This window comes from Lacerta agilis, chromosome 17 (assembly GCF_009819535.1).
Source record: "Lacerta agilis isolate rLacAgi1 chromosome 17, rLacAgi1.pri, whole genome shotgun sequence".
NCBI classification, from domain to species: domain Eukaryota; kingdom Metazoa; phylum Chordata; class Lepidosauria; order Squamata; family Lacertidae; genus Lacerta; species Lacerta agilis.
Window position 1 is genome coordinate 27260866 of NC_046328.1, and position 26105 is coordinate 27286970.

The window sequence follows — 26105 nt, forward strand, 5'->3', positions numbered from 1 at the left end:
GGTGTGTGAGAGAGGAGACCTGGCTGCAGTGATCCCCAACCTCTCCCTGCTTTTTGGGGTGCTTAGCGCCCATCTCTGGCAGACACCCTCACAGCCTCGGGTGAACCCTCCTTACCCAGAGCTCCTTGACAGACGTCTGTGCGGGTTGCCCCGTCCACAATGAAGAGAGGGTTGCGGCACAGCTCCTGAAATACACAAGAGGCAGGCGGGCTGTTTTGTTGCTGCTGTTGCTGTTAAATGCCTAAGAGGAAGAGCCTGCTGGATCAGGCCCAAAGGGGGCCCCCAAATTTAGTCCAGCATCTTGTTCTCACAGTGGGCACCCAGATTCCTCTGGGAAACCTGCAAGCAGGACCTAAGCTCAAATAGCACCTTCTTCTCCTGCAACTGGTATTCAGAAGCATTGCATTATGATTTGCCTCTGCCCGGGAGAGGGGGAAAGGAATTGCAGGGTGAGGGGCCGGCGGGCCAGCTGCCTAATCCCGAAGTTGTACCAGCCCTTTATCTTGTATACCTTTTAGACAACTATCAGGCAGGGAGGGTCTTTGATCATCGGGGCTGCGTGTGCTCCACACGTTAAGTAAATAGTGAAACTCTTTTCCCCGAGGAAAGCTCAGCTCTGTAGCCTGCCTTTAAAATGCAGGTTAAACCTATATGCATATTCTCTTACGTTCTCCATAATTAATTCCACTGTTTTGCTTTTACCACTTTGCTTAATTCATTCTGGCATGGAGCCTTGACTACTGGGAATCCTATTTGGCTTCGGGGACATCAGCAGACATTACTATGCGAACACAGGTACTGAGTCAGCCTAATCAAGCTCAGTGTTGTCTGCACTGACCGGCAGTAGCTCTCCAGATTTGCAGGTGGGCGTCTTTCCTTGCTTTACTTGGAGATGCTGAGTAAAGGCAGCAGCTCTGTGGCAGAGCCAGCCAGCCAATGCTTCACTATTGAATCCGCACTCTCTAATGGGCAATCTTCATGCCCCATAAGAGCTAGAAACTTGAGTGTAAAAAGGAGGTTCTTGGGAAGCTGACTTTTCAGACCCGTAACACAACTCTGTGGCTTTCCTGTGTTCCCAAAGAACTGAAGCTTACCTGCACAGAACTAATACGCCCATTTTTTCTAGATGGGCTAACCCAGGCATTCGGCCCTCCAGATGTTTTGGGACTACAACTCCCATGATCCCTAGCTAACAGGGCCAGCGGTCAGGGATTATGGGAACTGTAGTCCCAAAACATTTGGAGGGCCAAGTTTGCCTATGCCTGGGCTAAACTGATGCCAATAGCAAGACGTAACTCGAGGTCAAAGATATTCTGGGTTGCAACCTGCGCCATTTCTCGAGTCTCACCGTAGGCCGTTTCCACTTGACTCCGTACGTCTTGGAGGAGTTTGGCCCAAGCTCCTTGAAACCCAGGGAAGAGGCCGTGGCGGGGAAGGTGTCATCCCTGAAAAGGGCTCCACTCTGCAAGCACTCGTTGCGAAGCCTCTCGTAATCCTGGTTCAGGTACTTGACTGCATTCTCGTGTTTGCCCAAGCCTAGATCTTTGGCCCGCTGCTTCTGGACCTGAGCGGAGACCCCCGTGCAATAGATAGGCACAATGACCTCTTCCGACATCTCGGGTAATGGGGTGAAGCCCTCCTGAAACAGATAAAGACGGCATTAAACACACAGAGCTTTGGCTCAGTGGTAGAGCATCTGCTTGGCATGTAGAAGGCTCAATATTCAGCATCTACAGGTAAGGCTGGGGGAAAAGTCCCTGCCTGAAACTCTGGACATTCACTGCCAGTTCGTTCAGACAGTGCCAATCTAGATAGACACAAGGTCTGAATCAGTGTAAAGCATATTCCTAGGTTCCTAGACAGAAACGAGGATATTTCTCAGAGCAGTATGGAAAATTGCCAATGGAACAGGTCAGGCAAAACTAAAAGGGAGCACCATCAGTATAGCCCACCCCCCTGCAACCTTTCAGATCTCCTCCCGCCTCTCCTGGCTCTTTAAGAATGCTGTCAAGTATCCCGTTTCCCCCGGGAATCTCCCTTATTTCAAGCAGTTTCCCGCTGCTATCCCTTATTTTTTATATCCCTTTAATTTCCCGTTTTTTCAAAGGAAGCAGCTCCTCTCCCTCCCCCTGCTGGCAAGGGACTGGGAAGACCTCGCCTCCTTGCAGCCTCAAAGCAAGCGGGAGCCATTTCCCGTGCTTACAGGCATCGTAGCCCACGGGCAGCGTTTCCAAAATACAGTAAGCCTACTGCGCGCATTCACACCAGTGCCGCCCACTTTTGCTTCTGGCTCCGCCCACCACTGCCATGTGACTGTCCCCGGGATAGGTGAGGCTGCTGATCCCTTATTTTCAAATCCGAAACTTGACAGCTATGGGTAGGGCTGTCATACGTCCGGGATTTCCCAGACATTACCGGGATTTCAAAGGTGGAAGTGACGTCCAGGGTGGGGTGGGGTGGGGTGGGATTTCCGGAAGGCGGTGGTTTGTCCTGGATCTTCAGCAAGTAAATGGGAAAATAGTGTGTGTGTTTTTGGTGTTTCCATAAACAAGAAAGCGCAACAACTTTCGGGTTTTCCTTTAGAGAGCTCAATAATTTGGGGGGCTGCCCTGGTTTTTACTTTTTGAAATACGGCAACCCTAGAAAAGGGAAGCTTTACTATAATTATCACTATTTATTATATTTGTTAGTTACTCAAAATGCCTCAAAATGACTTAAGAATAAAGTGAAATACAAAGTACACCAAAAGCCAAATTAAGAAAACGAAACACTGCACAATATGATTACGTTATTTGGATGGAAGGGGACATCCTTCTGGAATCGTTTGGATTGGAGCGCTGTCTGCCAAAATATCCTTCCTTTTGAAGAAAATGGTCCAAAACCGGCTGAAATTTGTTCTTTTAATTACTTCTACAAGCCCCACAGAAGGACTGCAACACAGTGGCAGAGCACCTGCTTTGCTTGCAGAAGGTCCCAAGTTCAATTCTCGGCATCTCCAGTTCAAAAAAGGATCAGGGAGCAGGTGTTGGGGAAGACCATTTTCTGCTTGGCTGAGCAATCCAAACACCTGCAGACCCTGAAGAGCTGCTGCCAGTTAGTGCAGACAATATTGGGTTTGGTGGACAAATAGTCTGATCTTATCTAAGACTGCTTCCTATGTCCCAAGAAAACCAGAATCTTACATCACACATTTAATGCACTCTTATGCTACTTTAAGCATCATGACACCACCACCACCACCACAACAACAACAACATTATTTATACCCTGCCCATCTGTCTGGGTTTCCCCAGCCACTCTGGGAGGCTCCCAACAGAATATTAAAAACACGATAAAACATCAAACATTAAAAACTTCCCTGAACAGGTCTGCCTTCAGATGTTTCCCTGTAACCTCGCTTCTCGCAGTGAGGGAACCACCAGAAGGCCCTCAGAGCTGGACCTCAGTGTCCGGGCTGAACGATGGGCCGTATTAATTCAGCGTATCCATTATTATTATTATTATTATTATTATTATTATTATTATTATTCAGCATCTCCCTTCCAGCACCTTTAACGAACTACGGGTGGCGCTGTGGGTTAAACCACAGAGCCTAGGGCTTGCCGATCGGAAGGTCAGTGGTTCAAATCCCCGCAACGGTGTGAGCTCCCGTTGTTCGGTCCCAGCTCCTGCCAACCTAGCAGTTCGAAAGCATGTCAAAGTGCAAGTAGATAAATAGGTACCACTCCGGTGGGAAGGTAAACGGCGTTTCCGTGCGCTGCTCTGGTTCGCCAGAAGCGGCTTAGTCATGGTGGCCACATGACCCAGGAGCTGTACACCGGCTCCCTCGGCCAATAAAGCAATATGAGCGCTGCAACCCCAGAGTCGTCCGTGACTGTCAGGGGTACCTTTACCTATACCTTATTTCTACGTTTGTCCATGTCTGCTCACCTAGTATAAGAGTGCTTCAGGTGTATCAGGTTTGGACGTCACCTGACTTCCTTTTTTAGAGGAAGGGTTGTAACTTGTAACTTAGTGGTAGAAGGAGCACAGGTCAAATCTGTAGCATAGCTGGGAAGACCCTTGTCCGAACTTTGGAGGGCTGTTGCCAGTCGGACGCCCTTGTCTGCAGATGGAGCCTTTTTGTGCAAAAAGTTACGAGCTTTGCCGCTGAGTCATAGGCCTTCCTCCCAAGTTGCACTCATCTGGAGCACAGCGGTTGCAGAAGGAATGCAAGGGAGGGGATGCAGAAGGCAGCAGCCTGGAGACCAATTTCCCCGAGACTCCCATCTTGCTTTTTTTTTTTTTTTTAAAGCAAGTTTCAGCTTCCTAGCTCTTATGGCTGTGAAGACAAGCTTGAACACAAGAACAGCCCTGCTGGATCAGGCCCAAGGCCAAGCTAATCCTGCATCCTGTTGTCACAGCGGCCCAAAAGATGCCTGCAGGAAGCCCCCAAGCATGACCCCCAAGCAGAAGAACACTCTTCGCAGTTTCCAGCAACTATCATTCAGAAGCATACTGCCTCCAGCGATGGAAGCAGGGCATCACCAACAGGGTTAATAGACCAGTGTTTTTCAACCTTTTTTGGGCAAAGGCACACTTGTTTCATGAAAAAAATCACGAGGCACACCACCATTAGAAAATGTTTTAAAAAAAACCTCTGTGCCTATATTGACTATATATAAAGTAATTTTTCAATTTTTCCCACGGCACACCAGGCAACATCTCGCGGCACACTAGTGTGCCGCGGAACAGTGGTTGAAAAACACTGTAATAGACACTGATAGCCTTATCTTTCATGAATCATTGAACTGCAGAGTTGGAAGGGACACCGAGGGCCATCTAGTCCAACCCCCGGCAATGCAAGCATCTCAACACATACATGGTGCCTCATCCAATTTGAAACCATACCGGAGCCTGCTTAGCTTTGCAAATGTGCGAGCCAATCTATTGCTGTACCACCAATCCTCTTTTAAAGGCATGTAAGTTGTGGCCATCGCTGCCTCCTGGGGGAACAAATTTCTTTTTTTTCTTTTTTTATAAGATTTTTATTATTTTCCATTAAGACAAAAGAAAAACATAACATAAACATCAACATTAACACCATAAAAACACACTACATAAACACATCAAACCATAACATTAAAAAGAAAAAGAAACTTATACAAACCTTAAAATAACACTAATCTTCATACTTTCCTTGTTTCTATCTTCTCTATTTGGGGACTTCCCCCATTCCCTCCACTGTCTTCAAAATCATATATATCTTCTAGGTAGCTTTATATCTTATTCCGTTAACATTTGCCCAAGTTTTTAATATGCTTAACTTTACTTAATCAAATACCTGATCAACTATAAACCTTATCTTAGCATCAAATCTTAACACATTTTAACAAATACATCATTCGCATAAAAAATTTCCTCTTAACAATTTTATCTAACATAAATCTACTAAAGCCGATTCTATTTAGTTCTGCTCAAATGTTCAATTTAACTGATTTAACTAAATAATCTTTAAATTTTTTCCAATCCTGTGACACCTTCTCCTCCCTCTGGTCCCGGATTCTGGCAGTCAGTTCTGCGAGTTCCATGTATTCCATCATCTTCATCTGCCATTCTTCCACCGTTGGTATCTCTTCACCTTTCCATGTTCTTGCCAATAAGATTCTAGCCGCTGTTGTGGCATACATAAAAAACACTCTATCCTGACTGGGTATCTCTTCGTTGGTTATGCTCAGAAGAAATGCCTCTGGTTTCTTACAAAAGGTAACTTTCATTACCTTCTTAAGTTCATTATAAATCTTATCCCAGAAAGCATTTACCGCTGGGCACAACCACCACATATGAAAAAAGGTACCTTTCGCATGTTTACATTTCCAACATACATCTGACATTTTGGTATTCATCTTAGCTATCTTAACTGGTGTCAAATACCATCTATAAACCATTTTCATTATGTTTTCTCTTAAACTATGACAAGCAGTAAATTTGATACCTTTCTGCCACAATCTCTCCCAGTCATCCATCATAATATTATGTCCTACATCTTTCGCCCAGTCGATCATTGACGATTTAACCAGTTCATCTTTCGTATGCCACTCTAGCAAAAGATTATACATTTTGGAAAGGTTCTTAAAGTTCGATTCTATCAGTTCCGTTTCCAGTTTTGATTTTTCTACTTGAAAACCAAGTTTTTTGTCCATTTTAAATGTTTCATACACCTGATGATATTGCAGCCAATCGGGGACCTGACTTTTCACTTGATCGTAGCTTTTTAGCTTAAATGAGTCCCCTTCCAGCTGCAATATGTCCATATATCTTAACCAATTTGCAGACATGTTCGGTCTCTTATAGGCCTTGGCCTCCACCGGAGAAATCCATCTAGGAGTCTTTCTCTCCAACAAGTCTTTATATCTAGTCCAAACCTGATACAAGGATTTTCTAACTATATGAGTCTTAAAAGTTCTGTGAATTTTAGCCTTGTCATACCAAAGGTATGCATGCCAACCAAACATATTATCGTGTCCTTCCAAGTCCAGCACATCAACATTCTCTAGTTTAAACCAGTCCTTTAACCAGCAAAAGGCCGCTGCTTCAAAGTAGAGTCTTAAGTCCGGCAGGGCAAAGCCTCCTCTCTCTTTAGAGTCTGTTAAAATCTTAAACTTGATTCTAGGCTTTTTGCCCTGCCATATAAACTTCGATAGGTCCTTTTGCCATTTCTTAAAACAATCCAATTTATCCAAAATTGGTATGGCTTGGAATAAAAACAGCATCCTTGGTAGGACATTCATTTTTACCACTGCTATTCTTCCCATTAACGACAATTTTAGTCTTGTCCATATTTCCATATCTTTTTTTACCTCCATCCACAGTTTTTCGTAATTGTCCTTGTACAGGTTCAAATTCTTGGTTGTGAGATTGATACCTAGATATTTTACAGTTTTAACAAAATTGAGGCCAGTGGCTTCTTGTATTCTTTGAATCTGTTCTGCACTCAAATTTTTACCTAAAACTTTGGTTTTCTGCTTATTTAATTTGAAGCCAGCTACAAGTCCAAATTGTTCAATTAATTCCAAAGCTCTGGGGACACTGCTTTCCGGTTCCTGCAGGGATAGCATCAAATCGTCTGCGAAGGCGCGTAATTTATATTCTTTCTCTCCCACTCTAATTCCTTTTGTCTGTTTATCTTTTCGTATCATATTTAGGAGGACTTCCAGGACCGTAATAAAAAGTAAAGGGGAGATAGGGCACCCTTGTCTTGTTCCTTTCTCAACTTCAATCTCCTCCGATATCACACTGTTTACTATTACTTTTGCTCTTTGTTCTGTATAAATGGCCTTAATGCCATTTAAGAATTTTTCTCCAACTCCCATCTTTTCCAGATTCTTTTTCATAAATGTCCAAGATACTTTATCAAATGCTTTCTCTGCATCAACAAACAATAGTGCCGCATCTGTGTTTATGTCTCTTTCCAGTTTTTCGAAAATGTCCACAATAATTCTCGTATTATTACTTATTTGTCTTCCTGGCAAGAAACCTGCTTGGTCTCTATGTATATAGTCTTTCAACACTCTTTTCAACCTTGTAGCCAAAACATTTGCAAAAATTTTGTAATCCACATTCAAAAGGGATATTGGACGATAATTTTTCATTAGAGTCTTATCTGTATCTGGTTTTGGAATCAGTGTGATAAAGGCTTCTTTCCACGTCTCTGGTGCCCTGTCTCCTTCTAATATTTTGTTGCAAATTTCTCTTAACGGCTGCGATAGCCAATCTTTCAATGTCTTAAAATATTTTGCTGTTAGTCCATCCGGTCCTGGGGCCTTCCCCAATTGCATGTTGTTTATTGCATCTTCTATCTCTTGTGTTGATATTGGGTGGTTGAGGGTTATTAGTTTTTCCTCTGGGACTTTTTGCAATCCATTCTTTTCCAGAAATCGGTCTATCTCTGCTTCATCTATCTTCTCCTCCTTGTACAGTTGCTTGTAAAATCTCTGAAAACACCATCTGATTTCCTCCGGTTTCTCTACATTTTTCCCGTTTACTACCAAATTGCTGATGACATTTGCCTTTTGTCTTTTCTTTAATTGCCAAGCCAGTAGTTTTCCACATTTATTAGCAGATTCAAATGTTCTTTGTTTCATCATTTTCACTTTCCATTCGATGTCCTGGTTCATAATATTCGCATATTGGGATTGCAAGTATTTAATTTCTTTTTGAATTTTAACACATCTGGGGTGTCCTCTTAATTCTTTTTCCTTTTCTTTGATTAATTTCAACAGTCTCTCCATTTCTGCATTTTGTTGTTTCTTTTTTTTTGCTTTTTCACTTATGAGGAATCCTCTCATTACCGCTTTACTTGCATCCCAGGCAATCCTTTTCTCCACTTCTGAACTCCAATTGATTTGAAAATATTCTTTCATCTTTTTCACCGCTCTTTCTACTAGCTTGGTATCTCTCATCAATGCGTCATCCATTCTCCATCTAAAAGAGTCCTTGGAAATCATTTTTAAATTTAGCTGTACCGGATTGTGGTCTGAAAGCGTTTTGGGACCAATTTCTGCCTTTTGTATTTTTGGAGCCAATTCATTCGAGATCCAGATGTAGTCTATCCTCGACCATGACTGCTGAGGTTCACTGAAATACGTTGCCTCTGTTTCTGTGGGGTTTTTTAATCTCCAAGAGTCCACCAAATTTAAATTATCCACCATTTCAAAGAAAGTCTTTGGGAGTTTCCCATCATTCGTTAATTTAGTTCTTTGAGATCTATCCATTAATGTGGAAACTGCACCATTAAAATCTCCAAGGCACACTACCTTATAGCCCAAATAATCCAACAGCAAGTCATGTATTTTTTTGTAAAAAATCGACTTTCCATCATTTGGTGCATAAAGTCCCAGAATCAAAAATTTTTCGCCTTGCACGTTGATTTCAATTGCGATGTATCTCCCTTCTTCATCTTTAAATAGCTGTCTTGGGCTATATTTCTCCTTTGCGTATATCACTACTCCTCTCTTCTTGACCTTATCCGATGATATAAACTCTTGGCCTAGTTTTTTGTTCTGTAGTAGTCTTCTGTGACGTCGGACTATGTGGGTTTCCTGTAAACATATTATATCCAAATTCTTCTTTTCTATGCTATAAAATACTCTGCGTCTCTTTGGTCTCTGATTCAATCCCCGGACATTCCAGGTCATTAACTTGAGCGCCATTTTCCTTTCTTTATTCTTCTCCTCCAGTTGCTTCTCCTTTCTTGTCTTTCTCTGGATCCTGACTTGGTCCTGGTAGTCCCGGCGGTGGTGGAAATACTTCTGGAAACTTGTAAAACTGTGCTGGATCAAATGGGGTATCTTTGAATTGTTCCAGGTGTTTGTCCAAAAACTTTTGCTTTTCCGCCAAGGACCTTATTCTTATCTTTTTCCCTTCAAACGTAAATGCAAGACCTTCTGGAAATTCCCAACTGAAGGAGACTTTTCTTCTTCTTAGCTCAGTCACCAAGTCGTTGTAAGGAGCTCTTTTGTCCAGGAAAAATCTGGGGATGTCCTTATAAAAAATTACTTTATTCTGCTGTACCACCAGGTTGTTTCTGTAATGTAAGTCCAGAAAGAAGTCTCTATCGTGTCTATCGTGTAGCACAATCAAACAGTCGCTGACTGTTTTATTACTTTTCTTTCCTCTGGAACCTCTTGGTCCGAATCTGAAGGCCTTCACTATGCGTGCTGAGACGTTTACTTCTTCTAACTCCCAGTATGTTGAAAATTGCTCCACAATATAGGCTTTTAGGTCTTCCCCTTCCAGTTCTGGAAGACCCCTTAGACGGATGTTTCCCTCTCTCTGATGGAGTTGCAGAAAAGCAAGAGACTCTTCAACAGTTCTCTGTCGTGTTCCAATATTCTCTATCTGCTCCAAATCTAAGTTATCCAATTTTTCCTCCACCTTTTTTATTTTTTCTCTGACCACTGAGGGAACCACTGGGGGAACAAATTTCAACTATGCGCTGTGTGAAGTCTCTCCCCCCATTTGTTTGTTTGTTGTTTGCCTTTCCTGATTCTTTCAATGCTCAGCTTCACCCATGAGTTCTAGTGTTATAAGACAGTGACAGAGAAAATCCCCTACCCAGTGCTTTTTTCCCTAAAAAAAAATGTTTAGGGGTACTCTCATTTTGACTCAAGAAAATCACCATTTTATAGATTGAATCAGGAAAAATAAATACAGTAAATGGTCACTTTCCTCTTCTGTATGCTAAGAAGTCCCAAATGCGGCACACTTTCCTTGAAAGAGGCATGCCGGCAATGTCTCGTGTCATCTCAGAAGCCAGGGGTTGGGGAAGGAGGCTTTGAAATCATGCAAAGGAACTGCAATTATACAAATCTGTTGCATTTGCATTGTCTATGCGAGTTGTGGAACCCAGCTTCTCTAGGAGCAGAATTTGGCTTAGGTAGACATAGACGGGTGCTATATATATATATATATATATATATATATATATATATATATATATATATATATATATATATATATATAAAACATGGAGTGCAGATAAGGAAAGAGGAGAAAATTGGTCCAGGTTGCATTTCAAGACCAAACGACTCAATTCACATGTTTGTTTGTTTGTTTGTTTGTTAAATAAAACTCAAGCTATCCTGTGAATTTTGCATTTATCTAAATTTTGCAATGCAAAAGCATGTTACAAAGATGCATTCGTGTATTGAACTGCACATACCAACGGAGATAACATAAACAATGCATAAATAGTTGAAGAAACTCCTTTGCAAAAAAAAAAAGTTTCTGTTAGTGCTCTAAAATGCTGATGAATTTCCGTGAGGGTCTTTCAAATATTATTATTAATAATAATAATAATAATAATAATAATAGCAAACCGATATAGAAATGTGGAGAACTGTAAGGTTGTAAAAAAATGAGAAACCAAAACTGAGGGATCCACTCTCACCCCTACAGAATGCCAACGCTTGCAAAATGCCATCTGTCCTACCCATGGCATTCCAGCTCCGAGCAGTCAGAAGCCCAAAATGGTATCAGCAACTGTATCAGAGCCTCTCTCTCTCTCTCTCTCTCTGTCTCTTTCTGCACAGCTACATATGCTGAATAGCAAGACAGATCACCTTCCCTTGCACCAGTTCTGCTGGCTGTTCATTTGTAGAGAGGAATGTCAGGGTTTATGTACATATCCTTGCCTGGAATGGGGACTCTCAGACCTGGAAGCCCCGGATTGGTATCCAAAATTAATCCTACTCTGGGGAGATCCATTGAAATTAATGGACATGACGAACTTAGGCCTTTAAAAAAAAGTATTTAGTCCTTACTGCTAGTACAGTAAGTTGACAGACAGACAGATAAAAATGAAGTATCCCAAAATATTATTATTCTATTATTATTATTACTACTACTACTACTGCTGCTGCTGCTATTATTTTTTAAATAAAACAACAACAACAACGCTGTAGAGGGCAGATGTCATTTAGGAATTTCTACCTCAGGAATGTAAATATTTTGGGCTGTCCCTGGAAGACAGGTTCTGGAGTTCAGCCCAGCTTTGGGGAAGGTTTAGCACACGTTTGCAGAAAAAGGTGTGTGGGGTGAGGGATGAAAACAAAGTTTAAAGCAAATGTGATGATAGATCTATTGCAAAAAGAACAGATATTTGGTGAATGCTGTTCCTCAGGAAAGGCCCCTCCAAAGAAATCCATTTTCTTCACTGATTTACTAGTACTTTATACCAGCAAAACCGTCTCTTCAGACTATGGATGAATGAATCTCTCATTTCTTGTTTCTCATTTTTCAAATCTCAAATTTAGTTCTCCATATTTCTCTAGTTGTGCTTTTTAAAATTCTTATGAAAATTTGTCAGGGTTTCAATGCCAATTTTCCCTAATGAACAGATGGCTGTATCTAGACCCACTGAAAAATTTGGGTTGTATCCAGCAAAGAGTAGATACAGTGCAATTGTATTTCACTGTATCTATTCTTTGTTGGATACAACCCAATTTTTTGTGTGCAGTTTTGACTAATATACACATTTATTTTTCTAGCAATTTTCTCAGTTTCACTAATATATGCATTCTCATGCACACTTTCCTCTAATAAGCGCATTTTTGTACACAATGGTTGGTGGGAGAGCTGCACTGCAAATTTCAGAGAAATGCACATTTTTGAAGGATAGCAATCTCTGGGCTCATGCATTGGTTCAACAAGTGTGAATTAGGTTGTTTCTTCTTAAAATGGAAACAAGATCCAATTTCTTTCCCAATCCCTACTCTGGAGTCTAGTAAAATATCCTCCTTCTTCTGCTTTGCTGGTACAGTCGTTCTTCGGAAGTCAAACAGAATCCCTTCCGGAAGTCCGTTCGACTTCTGAAACATTCGACTTCCAAAGCGCGGCTTCTCATCAGAAGCCCCGTCGGACATTTGGCTTCCAAAAGAACGTTCAAAAACTGGAACACTCAATTCCAGTTTTCGATCATTCAGGAGCTGGAACATTTGACTCCCAAGGTGTTCGGGAGCCAAGTTACGACTGCAGTTCCAAATTCATAGAAACTGGATTTTTAAAAGATTTTATTTGTTGCACTCTTGAATGCAGGGTGTGTGTGAGTTGGGTAAAACAGTGTGGAGGGCTGGCTTTCGTTATGTCTGGGGAAGTTTATAGAGTTTGTGCATGTGCAGAAGATTAACCCAACACGAGTCAATTAGATGAGACGTTTGGCATGCATTTAAAGACATCCACCCACCCCACCCTTGGCAAGGAGAGCCTGGGAGCACCATACCCTCCAGCCACATTTATGACCCGAGGCGTGCAGAAAGTGGACAGAGAAAAAGTTCTCTACGTTTCTCATAATGCTGGAAACCCCAGGACATGCACGGAAACCGATTCAGGAGGACAGACAAAAGGAAAGTCCTTCTTCACACAACACCTAGTTGAAACTATGGAACTCACTTCCGCAGGAGGCAACGGGGCCACCAATTTACAGTACTTGGCTTTAAAAGAGGGCTGGACAAATGGAGCCTCCAAGTTCAGAGGCAAGCGCACTGCCGAAAACCAGAGGCTTGGAATAAACAGCAAGATTGTCACATCTCATGAGCTTCCAGGAGCCATGAGGCTGTCCACTCTTGAGAAAGGAATCCCAGACCAGAGAGGTGGTCTCTCCCCCCTTCTATTATTTATAATTTTCTTTCTATAACTTTTCAACAAATAAACAATCCAAGAACATTTCAGATTTAGCAGTCATTCCACCTAGAAGAAGAAGAAGAGTTTGGATTTGATATCCCGCTTTATCACTACCCGAAGGAGTCTCAAAGCGGCTAACATTCTCCTTTCTCTTCCTCCCCCACAACAAACACTCTGTAAGGTGAGTGGGGCTGAGAGACATCAGAGAAGTGTGACTAGCCCAAGGTCACCCAGCAGCTGCATGTGGAGGAGCGGAGACGCGAACCCGGTTCACCAGATTACGAGTCTACCGCTCTTAACCACTACACCACACTGGCTCTACACCACTACACCTACGACTTCCCTCCCCTCCATGGTTCCCTCAAAATTCCAATTTATGCTGCGGATTATCGTTAATCCATACCTTCATGTTACCTCACAATAAAACACAAAAAGTTCGCCTCCGCTGCTGTCCTTACTCAAATCCTATTTGCGTTGTAACATTTTTATTACACTGCGTTTTTAAGTATTCTGCAAACGTTTTCCAATCTTCTTTAGAATCAGTCTCTTTCTGATGATCTGATCTGACAACACCATTTCTACACTTAGGTGAGTGGGACAGTGACTGAGTGAATTAATGAACAGATAGATAGACGATTCCTGGCAAGGCTAATAGGTGTTCAGCCAGCATCCACCTGCCGGCCTTCGTACTTACAGGCAGTCCACAGGGGTGGCTGAGGCCTGTCACCTCCCTCCTCTTCTGTCTCCGCTTTGCAGACAGGGAGGGAAATGGAGACAAAACTAGAATTAATTGTCTCTGCCTCTCGTTGGCTTTGGCTCCGCCTCTGACTCCGCCTCCTGTGGGGCTCCCCTCCTCCTGCCCACCCACCCCAGTCCCAATGGGCAGCACCCAACAAATGCTACTAGGGCTGCCATTATTTTTCAAGCCAGAGGACCAAGGCAAGAATGGGTTAGGTGGAAGAGATTTCAGAGAAAGGGAATCCTATAAACCTGTCACCTTTGATACCTTCCCCTTCTATTTGCATTAATATCATGACAGGTCTTTCAGGTAAAGCCAGGCATGGAGATAACCCTGCTCCGAGTGAGTCACCCTCGCCGCAACCCTCTCCTTTGTACGTAATTTTGCGCCTGGCAAACTGTGCTCAAAAGCCGCACCCGAGCAAGAAATTAATGTGTTTGGACTTGCGAAAGGTATTATCAGGGGGAGAAAAGGTGAGCAAAACACATGAACCAACAAGACCCGTTTGCTCAGAATCTGAGATCTTTTGTTTTTCCTTCCCCCCCCCCCCCATCAAAAACAGGAGAAAACCCTGGGGAGGTTTTTGAAAACTTTGGCTTCAAAGATCACAACTACTGAAGTTGTGATGGGCAGTGGATATGCTTCCAGTTGCATTCAGTGCTAGTCCTGCTCAAAGTAGACCCACTGAAAATAACGGAAATGACTAATGTAGAGCCATTTGTGTAAATTAATCTGAGTAAGATTAGCATCAGATATAATCCTTTGGTTTGCCAGTCAAAGAGCTCTGTATAGTTCAAAGGTTTGTCCATTGGCTCTGACTTCTACTGGGCTCCTTGCAATCACCCCACCAGTCCTCAATGGGCACCAGCCATCCCTGATCTTGTCAATATTGTAAAACCACTGGTTGCTCCAGAAAAACACACCAGCTCCCCAATTTGGCACCTCCCCTTCTCCATGGGGGGGGGCATGTTATTTGTTTATCAAACGTTCCACTCTGAGGATTTGAAGCTGTATAGCAATGGATCTCAGGTCAGACACAGAACAGAACATCAGACCTATTTAATTAATAAATTGGGTGTTGCTGGAGATGTTGGCCATGTTGTTTGCTGGGGCAGATGGGAGTTACGAGTTCAGCAACACCTCGAGAGTCAAAGCTATATCACACCTCCTCTAAATAATTGCATGGGCAGTACCTATCCCTGAAGGGAACTTTAGTAAATCTGCCTCTAGGTTCTCAGGGGGTAAAATGTTAAAAACTTATATGCCTGTTTACTCAGAAGAAAGTCTTCGGTTCGATGGGACTTGCTTCCAAGTAAAGGCATACAGGACCGCAGCCTTAGAAGGATCTCAAGTACAAAAGGATGAGGAGGGGCAGCTGCTTCCTTTATTCAACAAGGGCTGGGGGATCTGGTGTCCTCCAAGACACTATTGGACTCTCAGCTCCCATCAGCACCAGCCAACCATGGCCGTTGGTCAGGGATGATGGGAGTTATAGTCTAGCAACAATATGAGGGCCATGGGCCCCACATCCATGTTGCAAAGCAGGGTTTCTAAAACCTGGGTCTCCAGGTGATTTTGGACTACAATTCCCATCATCCCTGACCACTGGACTTGCTAGCTAGGGATGATGGGCTTTGTAGTCTCCAAAAAAAAACAGAGCACATCCTGCTCTGGGATCCTCCTCTCTCGTAAGTCAAGGGAGAAGTGCCAAAGCTGGGAACATAAAGTCCCACAGACACCTTGGGCCAGGGAGCAGCAATCCCAAAAAAAAAAAAAAAGCACCCCACAGCTGAGTAAATAGTGGCAATTTGCAAGTGAAATTAATAATTTGGCAAGTGAAGGCTGGCTGTGAACTGGCAACCATCCCAGACTGGGGACCAACCATGAGTGTGTCACACATCTATGGAGGGCGAGGGCTGTAGAGCATCAGCCTTGTATGCAAAAGACCCCAGTCTCTATCTCTGGCATCTCCAAGTGGAGCTGGGAGAGACTTCCTGCTTGAAACCGTGCAGAGATTCTGCATGCACAGCAGATACAGAGGCCACCACTTTTTGCTTCTTAGGGCGAAAGCAGATATAGTAGTTTTGCTTTTACACTTGTAAGAAATTGATCTTTTAGCGTAGCAGCACTCTTTCTTTGGAATTCCCTGCCTATTGGCAACCAAACAAGCTGCCTTCGCTGCAATCTTTTAGGCACCTGCTAAAATACTTTTGTTCAGGGAAACCTACCCCGGTGCATAGAAGCCAGCATGTCATTTAATCTGCTCTTAACTGAACTGTTGATATTAATTACATTTTTTGAACTTTTTTATAAAAAAACAACAACCCTGTTATTAACTTTTTCTTTTATTGACGATTTCAATGTTTTTCTTTTCTGTTTGCAAAGTGCTTAGAGGTTTTTTACAACCGAGCAGTATATAAGGGTAAAGGTAAAGGGACCCCTGACCATTAGGTCCAGTCGCGGACAACTCTGGGGTTGTGCGCTCATCTCGCTCTGTAGGCCGAGGGAGCCGGCATTTGTCCACAGACAGCTTCCGGGTCATGTGGCCAGCATGACTAAGCCGCTTCTGGTGAACCAGAGCAGCGCACGGAAACGCCGTTTACCTTCCCGCCGAAGCGATACCTATTTATCTACTTGCACTTTGACGTGCTTTCAAACTGCTAGGTTGGCAGGGGAAGCAGTAGTGTTAAATGAAATAAAATGAATAAATTAAATCACAGTACAGCAAGAGGACTGCGGGCTTCGCACTTCCCTAGTTGTGACACTGACAAAAGTCCATCCCACCATCCCTGCAGCTTATGAGGGAAGCTCCTATTGGCACCAATGGGAGAGTTTCTTTCTTTCTTTAAAAATATGGTATGTATTTTTATATTTTTATATTGTAAACTGTCCTGTTATGTTTGGATGAAGGGTAGTATATGGAAATCACTTTCACACAAATTATCCAGATATCACTATTCATATCAAGGCCATGTTTCTAACCACCATCAAGACAAAACGCAAACTTGCCCTCATTTGCTTTAAGCCTAGAGACATATGGAAAGAGATCCTCTCCTTTCCCCCACAAATAAGATTATGCATGGCTTTATATACATTACCACCAACAGATTACCGGGAAGAAAAAAGCTTGTTAATTTCCACCCCCCACTAAACTGGGAACCTCCTTCTTAAGACTGGCCTGGGGTAGATATAACCGTAGTTCACTGGGTTTATTGTGCCTTGATGACATCCAAGGTTAGCCTGAGGCTGTGTTTCAGGGGGCTCAAGAAGGTTGCTCACCTCTGAAGGCCCTTTGCGTCCTTTCCCCCCCCCCCCATCAGGCAAAGGATTGGTGGCAGCAAGGGACTCTGACACACTCACTCTGACACAACAATGACAGAATATTCTCCTAGCCTAGAGAGATCCAGCTGCTCCATCACTGCCCGTTTTCCAGCAGACACCCAAAACCCCAAGACTTTTAATTCCTGAAATTCATTCTGATTGTGCAAATCAGATAGAATTCTACAGGGTGTGTTGCAAGTGGCCAATAGCCAGGTGCAAAATGCGCCTGGCAAAATTGTGAAGGCTGCTTCATTGCTGCTAATGCAGTGGTTTGACTTCACCCCTGGAGGAGCACTCCATTGTCTCTCGAGAAAGGTAAAGGGACCCCTGACCATCAGGTCCAGTTGTGTACGACTCTGGGGTTGCGGCGCTCATCTTGCTCTATAGGCCGAGGGAGCCGGCATTTGTCCGCAGACAGCTTCCGGGTCATGTGGCCAGCATGACTAAGCCACTTCTGGTGAACCAGAGCAGCGCACGGAAATGCCGTTTACCTTCCCGCTGGAGCGATCCCTATTTATCTACTTGCACTTTGACGTGCTTTCGAACTGCTAGGTGGGCAGGAGCTGGGACCGAGTGCTAGGTGGGCAGGAGCTGGGAACTGCTAGGTGGGCAGGAGCTGGGACCGAGCAATGGGAGAGGGGCAGGGATTAGAACCGCCAACCTTCTGACCAGCAAGCCCTAGGCTCTGTGGTTTAACCCACAGCGCCACCTGGGTCCCTCTCGAGAAAGATGGGTACCAACAAATCCCACATTTGTCAATTCAATTCCTCATCAACTTTTCCAGTGCTTTTTTTCTATATAAAAATGTTTAGGGGTACTCTCATTTTCCTACTCACATTGAAATACTGTCCCTCAATGAGGCCAAACTTAGATTCACAAAATGTTTAGGAGCATGTGTACTCAAGAGGAGACTCTTGAGAGTCCCATGGACTGCAAGAAGATCAAACCTATCCATTCTCAAAGAAATCAGCCCTGAGTACTCACTAGAAGGACAGATCCTGAAGTTGAGGCTCCAGTACTTTGGCCACCTCATGAGAAGAGAAGAATCCCTAGAAAAGACCCTGATGCTGGGAAAGATGGAGGGCACAAGGAGAAGGGGACGACAGAGGATGAGATGGTTGGACAGTGTTCTTGAAGCTACTAACATGAGTTTGGCCAAACTGCGAGAGGCAGTGAAGGATAGGCGTGCCTGGCGTGCTCTGGTCCATGGGGTCACGAAGAGTCGGACACGACTGAACGACTGAACAACAACAACAAGTACCCCTGTGACCCCCCCAGGGGGAAAAAAGCACTGAACTTTTCTAACTTCAGAAAATCCCAATTTTGTTTCTGAAGTAGATTTGTTATGCCAGGGCAACAGGCGAAGGTGGCGGGGCTGCCTGTACAGGATGCCTTCTCCAGGCTAAAGCAACCCTGCACTGTCAGCCCTGATCACACCATCTTTCCCACCTTCTTCTGGACCAGCCTTTGCCAAGCCAATGTTTTGGATTACAGCTCCCACCAGCCCCAGACAGCGCGCCTGTATGATGCCGGAGTGGACGCGACTATAGCCAAGCTAACTGGGGCTGGTGAGAGTTGTGATCAAAGACATATGGAAGGCCAGTGACAGTCTGGACACATTCCAGTTCGACAATACCCTCCTTAAACTGCCGTGTGCCCAGAACAACGCCTCGTATTCCTGGCGAGGTATGAGAAAAGCAGAACACCACGCTACTGTTTCCTTGATGCGGATATAATGCTTAACTATAATTAATGCAAACTTCTCTTCCTGGTTTCCAAACAACTCTTAACCACAGGCACAGCAGAGGCCTGCCCAACTTGCAAGGCATCAGCAGGCCTTCGTGGTGGTCCACCAGGAGATCAATCTTGTTTTGACTGCTTGCTTCAGACACTTGACAAGGCTACTATGTAGGCTAATGGTGGGCCTTCAGCTGTGTGGGTTAACATCAAAAGAGCTCCGTCAGGTCAAGCCTAAGGCCCAGGTGCCCATGGAAATCCTGCAAAGAGAACCTCAACGCAACAGCAGCTCCCCCACCTGCAATGCCCACCAACTGTTCTTCAGAGGCATAGCGCTTCTGACAACCGGAGGTAAAGCCCTATAATATGAAACTATCTGAATGAAATTAAGAACCACCAAAGGGATGGGAGGGAGAAGATGGCGTCGACAGAGGAAGCAGCGATCTGAGCTCCGCACTAGTTTTATGGTTTTTAATTGATTAATTGGGTGAAGGAGAAAGAGAGATGGAAACAGGGCAGTTTGCAACAAAGCTGAACAGAAACAAAGATTCTTCGCCTTTTGTACGTCATTGCAACAAATGTCAGAGTTCAAGAAGACTAAGCATTGCGAGTAAGTCTACGAAAAGTTTCTGCACCTACCCAATTCCCCCCACCCTGCTTAGTCATCTGTGAGCAGAAAGAAAAACCACTGTGGATACTCAGGAAAAGAGGCAAACATGGTTGTGTGTTTTTTCCCCCAAACAATGACACAATAAAATTACCACAGCATGCATTCCGCTACTCTTTCACAGGGGGACGAGTTCAATGTACTCTGTGGTGGTAAGTGACAGAGGAAAGGAGCTTGATGATATAACTCTGTTGTTTAGAGCCTACTAAGTTTCCTCCTTCTTTGAGCCTTGATACAGTTCTCACTTTCTCTCTCTCACCATCAAAAACCTAATAGAACAGGAGACTCAAATGAAGGGCGAGACTCTCCTGCTACAAGCGGGGGGGGGGGAATTCATGCTCTTTCTAGCTTTGCTAGCTGGAGGCAAAACACTGCCTTTATGAGTGCACAGAAGAGTCATCCTTCCATATTCAGAAAGTTGCCTTGTACCACTTGGTGCATCTAGTCGAGTGTTGTCTACACAGACTGGCAGCAGCAGCTCTCCAGCGTTTTGGGCAGAGGGCACCACTAGTCATGCCTGGGGATTGAACAAGGGGCCTCCTGGGTGCAAGACAGGTGCTTTGCCACTGAGTTCTCAGAATCACAGAATTGTAGAGTTGGAAGGCACCACGAGGGTCATCCAGTCCAACCCCCTGCAATGCAGGAATCTTTTGCCCAAGGTGGGGCTCAAACCCACGACCTGGAGATTAACAGTCTCATGCTCTTCCAACTGAGCTACCTATGGCCCTTCCTTCCCATTCACTTGCTTTCTAAGTTCCACAGGTGAGTCTCCTGGCTACAAGAGGGCCACTAAGACTTGCTAGTAAGATGAAGTGAAGAAATGCAGCCGTCAAAACCTCATGTGACCAGCAGAAAGAAGACCGGGGTTCAAATCCTCATTCGGCCTGCCCATATCAATTGCACATTCCACTATGGCCTAAAAAAAGGCTCTGTCAGCAGAAGTTCCATCTTCTACACCACTATGCAAGGTGCAAGATCCTGGTCTACTTTTCCCACCTGCTACAACCTGCATTTCCTCTTATTATCATAGAATTGTAAAATCTTAAGAGTTGGAAGGGACCACGAGGGTCATCCAGTCCAACCCCCTGCAATGCAGGAATCTTTTGCCCAATCTGGCACTCAAACCCATGACCCAGAGTCTCATGCTCTGCAGCATTCAAACACTGCCTTATGCCAAGTGAGAACCATTGGGTCTGTCTAGCTCAATACTGTCTACACCAGGCGTCAGCAACCTTTTTCAGCCGTGGGCCAGTCCACCGTCTCTCAGACCTTGTGGGGGGCCGGACTATATTTTTTTGGGGGGGAATGAACGAATTCCTATGTCCCACAAATAACCCAGAGATGCATTTTAAATAAAAGGACACATTCTACTCATGTAAAAACACGCTGATTCCTGGACCATCTGTGGGCCAGATTGAGAAGGCAATTGGGCCACATCCGGCCCCTGGGCCTTAGGTTGCATACTCCTGGTCTAAACATGACTGGCAGCTGCTCTCTGGGGCTGGAGGCAGGAGAGATGCCACTGCTGAGGATCGAACCTGGCACCTTCTGAATGCAAAGCAGGTGCTCTTCCACTTAACTATGGCCCCTTCCAAAAGTAACAAGAAGAAAGGGAAGCCAGCCCACTGTGTTTCTTTATTGTGCTGCTGAGAAAGGGGCTGTCTTGTGTTTGGCTTGGCTGGTGGAAGAGTGAGGGAGCCAACCATCCCTCCTTCAACAACTTACTTGGGAATGCTTTCCCTGCTGGCTGTAAAAGTCAAGGCTCTTCCCTTCCTACACAGCTAGCATGGAAACCAGGCTAGCAAAACAAACAAACAGACTCAATACTAATCACGGGCTTATCTACAGGGTTGCTGCCTGGCGAGGGTTAAAGTGGAGATCTTAAATCGAAAGTTCTTTCGCTGGAAGGCTGCTGGTGCAGAAGTCAGGAAAGCTTCCTGACTTTACTGAGCCAGTGTGTCGGCCCATCTATTGACCTCTGTTTCTTAATAGCGACTGCTCCTGCTCCGGCTGCACAGAAAAAAGCATTTGGGTTCCTGAAATTCATTCCGATTGCGCAGATAAAATATAACTGATAGAATATTAGAGCATGGGGTATTAGTGTGTGAAAGCAATCCAGATTCAACGATTCCCCAGTTGTTGGAGATGTCAGGCACCCTGGCATCTTCTCTTGGTCGCAAGTGGTTGAAAGCCAGGTGCAAAATGCGCCTGGCGCCTGGCTAATTTCGAACACTAGTGAGGAATCCATGCTCCCTGTAAATAGTAGTGGGGAAATAAAACTCCAATCAAAAATCCTCTCTTCCATTGGCGGAAGTGGCCAGGGGGTTCTCAGAAGCCCACATGCCAAGCAGGATGGCAACATCCACCAACTAAGAACACCAGAAACGCCTGGCTGTCAGATGCGTCCAATGGCCCTTCAGGGTCCAGCGTCTTGTTCGCAGAGCAGCCAACCAGATCATAGAATAGAATTGCAGAGTTGGAAGAGACCCGAGGCTCATCTAGTCCAACCCCCTGCAATGCAGGAAGTTAGATGCCCAAGGGAAGCCTCAAAGCAGGACCTGATCGCTATAGCGACTCTCCCCACTTGCAATCCCCAGCAACTGGTGTTCAGAAACACTGCCTCTGGAACTGGGAGTTCCACTGGAATTATGTAATACCTCTTTTTTAAACAACTGGCAACCACTATTACATCCTTCTGCCGGTAAATTCTCCAAGGTAAATCCCATGTGGTGTGGAAAGTACTTAATTTCGTCACACTCCTGACTGCAGTGCTTCTCCAACTGTTGCTAGGCTTTGAGTGTGTCACCTTGCTCAACTACCCCCTCTCCCCGCCCCAAATGCAATATCACTTTATCTGTTCTTTGCTGTACTGCTCTCAGCTCCATCTACAATGGGAATTAACGCAGACCTTCCTAACCGAGTTGGGCATAAGCAAAAAAGGAAACTAGCTTCGTACTGAGTAAGACCAGTTGTCCATCTAGCTCCATCTTGTCTGCACTGTCTGGCAGCAGCTCCCTACCTGGGGAGCCTGCCCCCCCCCCCATGCAAAACCAAGCTCAGCTTTGTAACTTAAGAGCACATATGGCAGTAGAAGGCCGTTTTTGAAGGCAGCACCAGGTTTTATTGGTTTTTATAGCAGTAATTATTTCCAAAACATTTTAGACAAGGGAGCCTGGAATATAGCCATTAGCCCTCTTTTCAAGGTAAGCATTTCCTAGCTCAGCCACAGCCAAGAGATTTGTGCCTGCAAAACTCTTGTTCCTGTAGCGACAGACTAGTCCTGCCACCCTTTTGAATGTGTTAAGTGAAGCTGCATATATATTTTTCTACCCACGTTGGAAATGTCTGCAATTTGTAAGAATCTGATCTCTCCTCTGGAATTCTGCATGTGTTGCAGGGTCTGGCGCTCTTTCCTAAGAGACGAGGAAAGGAAATCTCTCTACACATGCTCAGAGGTGACGCCTTCCCCACTCTTAACGTCACACTGGATCTCGCCGAAGAGTTTCCTTGGCAGAGACTCTTGACCGCGATTAAGCCCTTCCTTTTTGGGGTGGCGGCGGAAAGAGGGTGCTAAACTTGCGCACCTCCTTCCTTTCGGAGAAACGAAACTGGGGCTCTGTATTCCTTATCACACCCCACCCCCGCAACAATTCGGGTCCATTGGAAGCGGTGCAGAAAAGGACCTGATCCGCCAGGGCGGCGGAAACTCCGTCCCGCAGAAGGGCTGGAGTTGTGCAAGAGGCGGAGGCGCTTTATTAAATAATAGCAGAAATGCAACTCCTTCCCCTTCGCCCCCACCCGACCCGCGCTCTCAGCTGCTTCCAAGCCTCCACACTTAAAATAGCCCCCCTCCCAAACCCACTGCAGCTCCCCAAAGCTTTTCGTTCCATTTTACCTGTGCCTAGATCGTTGCCTCGGCCTGGCTCCGCTTCAAGGCAACCTTTTGCAAACCGAAGCAGCACAGACAGGAACCAGGGGGTGGGGTGGGGGGAAGCCCAGGCAGGCAGACGAGCGTAGCTTCACCACCCCCCGCCCAGAGTCCCGCTATCGCTGCCAATTCGCAGAGCAGCGACTCCTCCCTGCCAAACTCCTCCTTCCATAAAAATGGGCGTTTGCCCAGGGCCAGGAGCGTGAAGCAAGACGCACAAACACACAGGCCAGCAAAGGGAAGCCTGGAGGCGGGCAGGAGAGATTGGGGGAAGGAGGAGGCCCGATTCGGGGAAAGGAGGGGCCATGCCAGCTTGGGAAGGAAGTTTTGAGCGGGCCGGCCTGCTCTTCTTCTCTCTTGCAGCCGCTTGGCTTCCAGCAAAACAGGGCGGCGGCTTCCTCGGCTCGCTGGCTGCATCCTCTCTGCATTGCAACGGCGGGGCCGAAGGGAGCGCAAAGAGACGCGCCCCTCTTAGGGTGACTCCGGAGCGTCTTCCCTCTGCAGCTGAGATTCAGGGTACACCCATCCAGGTGGCTCTTCCGGGTGTTTGGGGAATCCATCTCTCCCATCAGCTCCCAGCTAGCATGGCCCATTTGACCAGGGAGCGTAGTTCCAGAACACCTGGAGGAACAACCAGGCGGACACGGTGCTGAAAGGCATTGGCCATTGGCGGGGGGGGGGGGGGAGGAGGCGTTTCGGACCAGTGGGAGATCGCGTGCAGTTCCGCGCAAAAGGTCCCAGGCGCACTCCCTGCAGCAGCATCTCCCGTTAAGACAGGTGTGGGGACCCTTTGTTCCTCAAGATGTCTCAGGACCAAGAACCCGTGAAAGCCAACGGGCTTGGCCAATGGCAAGGGATGGTGGGAGCTGCAGCTCAACAACATTTGGGGGGCCAACGGTTCCCCAAACCTGCGGGAGGGCTCTTGGAGGGACCCCGGCCTGAAACTCTGGAGAGCCAAAGCCAGTCAGTGTAGACAACATTGAATTAGATGGGCAGACACAGATGAGCAGAAGGCTGTTCCTAATAGTAGAGCATGTGCTGATGTGTAGCAAGCTAGAGAAAGGCTCACTCCATCTCTTAAAGACAGAAATCTGTGGCAAGGATGATTTAAAAATTGTGGAGTTTGGGTTATTAGTGGGTCTTTATTTTATTTTTTAGTCAGGTTTTCTGAGGTTGGCAGAAATTAAAAAGGCGAACACGGCACAACAGGGAGGATACAAAATAAAAATAAAAATTCCTTCCAGTAGCACCTTAGAGACCAACTAAGTAGTTATTGGTATGGGCTTTCGTGTGCATGCCCACTTCTTCAGATACACACGAAAGCTCTTACCAATAACAAACTTAGTTGGTCTCTAAGGTGCTACTGGAAGGAAAAAAAAAATTTGGTTTCAGCCACGGCAGACCAACACGGCTACCTACCTGTAACTAGGGAGGATACAGTTTGTACTAGACAAGTGAGGACAATGGACCTTTTAAAAATGGTACAGAATCAGATCTTATCAACTAGGGAAGGTTAATGGGCTGCTCTTTTTTAAAGGTACAGACCAGCCTAAGTGTAGAATGTGTTGTGAGTTGGGGGTATTTAGGTTGTATTCCATGAGTCCCTTTCTAATTCCTGGATCTGGCAAAGATTCAGTTGCTGGGGATAGTCAGGGCAGCTTGTTGGTGAGGCAATGGCCTAAGTATGGGTCCTTAAGGTAACAAAGGAAGTGGCTCTGTGCCAGACAGCAAATAGGTGCTCCCCCTCCCTCAACTGGCTGGTGGTTAGAAGGGCAAAGGCCATAGTTGTGTGTGCGAACTAGAAGCTAGCGGCAGGCAGAAAGCCTGTGAGGGAGAGAATGCCTGACTTCTGCTAGGATCCAATGCTGTGGCTATGGGAGCAGACCTTCTTGGGGTGTTAATGCTGTGAGCCTCTCCATATCACGTTGCATATAGGTGTAAATAAATCATATATCATAAAACCACCAGAGTCTCCGCTGTTCCTCATGCCAAGGCAGGCTTCCTCAAACTTGGCCCTCCAGATGTTTTTGGCCTACAACTCCCATGATCCCTAGCTAGCAGGACCAGTGGTCAGGGATGATGGGAATTGTAGTCTCAAAACATCTGGAGGGCAGAGTTTGAGGAAGCCTGTTCCAAGGAAACCAAACCCTGGGTAAGGTGCCTGGAACCCCCTGCAATCTCACACCACTTAATATATTGGGGTAGCATGCTATCTATCTAGTTAAATTACACCATACCTTTTTTTAAAGGGGGGGTGGGAACCAAATATTTATAATAAAAATTATTTCAGCAGAACTGGTACCTTAAGTAAGTCAAGCCATGAAAGGGGGTGGGGGTAGAAAGAGAATCAAGAATAAACTAAGCAGGTCACCCTTGACCACTCTATTCCTTGCTAGCAAAAGGCAAGGATGTAAACCTTCAAAAAGTCATTTCTAATGGCTCACAATTGGTAAACTTTCCATTAAATGTTCCAGAAATTAAATTGCAGCCTTTTCTCCCAGACATCTTTATGAAGAGTCTGCTCAGCTGGGATCGGTAACCTCTAGGTTAAA

At 45.2% G+C, this 26105-nt stretch overlaps 1 protein-coding gene and 1 non-coding gene across 2 annotated transcripts in view; both read right to left on the reverse strand.

The window, feature by feature from the left end:
- Positions 1–23627, reverse strand: part of CAPN1 (calpain 1) — a 48492-nt gene extending 24865 nt beyond the window's left edge. Inside the window, exons 1-3 of the mRNA XM_033174435.1 lie at positions 23521–23627; positions 1349–1639; positions 116–185 (exon numbers count right to left, since the gene is read on the reverse strand). Of these exons, the coding sequence (XP_033030326.1) occupies positions 116–185; positions 1349–1615 (337 nt within the window). The 5' untranslated portion in view covers positions 1616–1639; positions 23521–23627. The remainder of the gene's footprint in view (positions 1–115; positions 186–1348; positions 1640–23520) is intronic.
- TRNAN-GUU lies at positions 20277–20350 on the reverse strand. Its single transcript has one exon. It is a non-coding gene; the product is annotated as a tRNA-Asn (tRNA).
- Positions 23628–26105: the final 2478 nt, after the last annotated feature.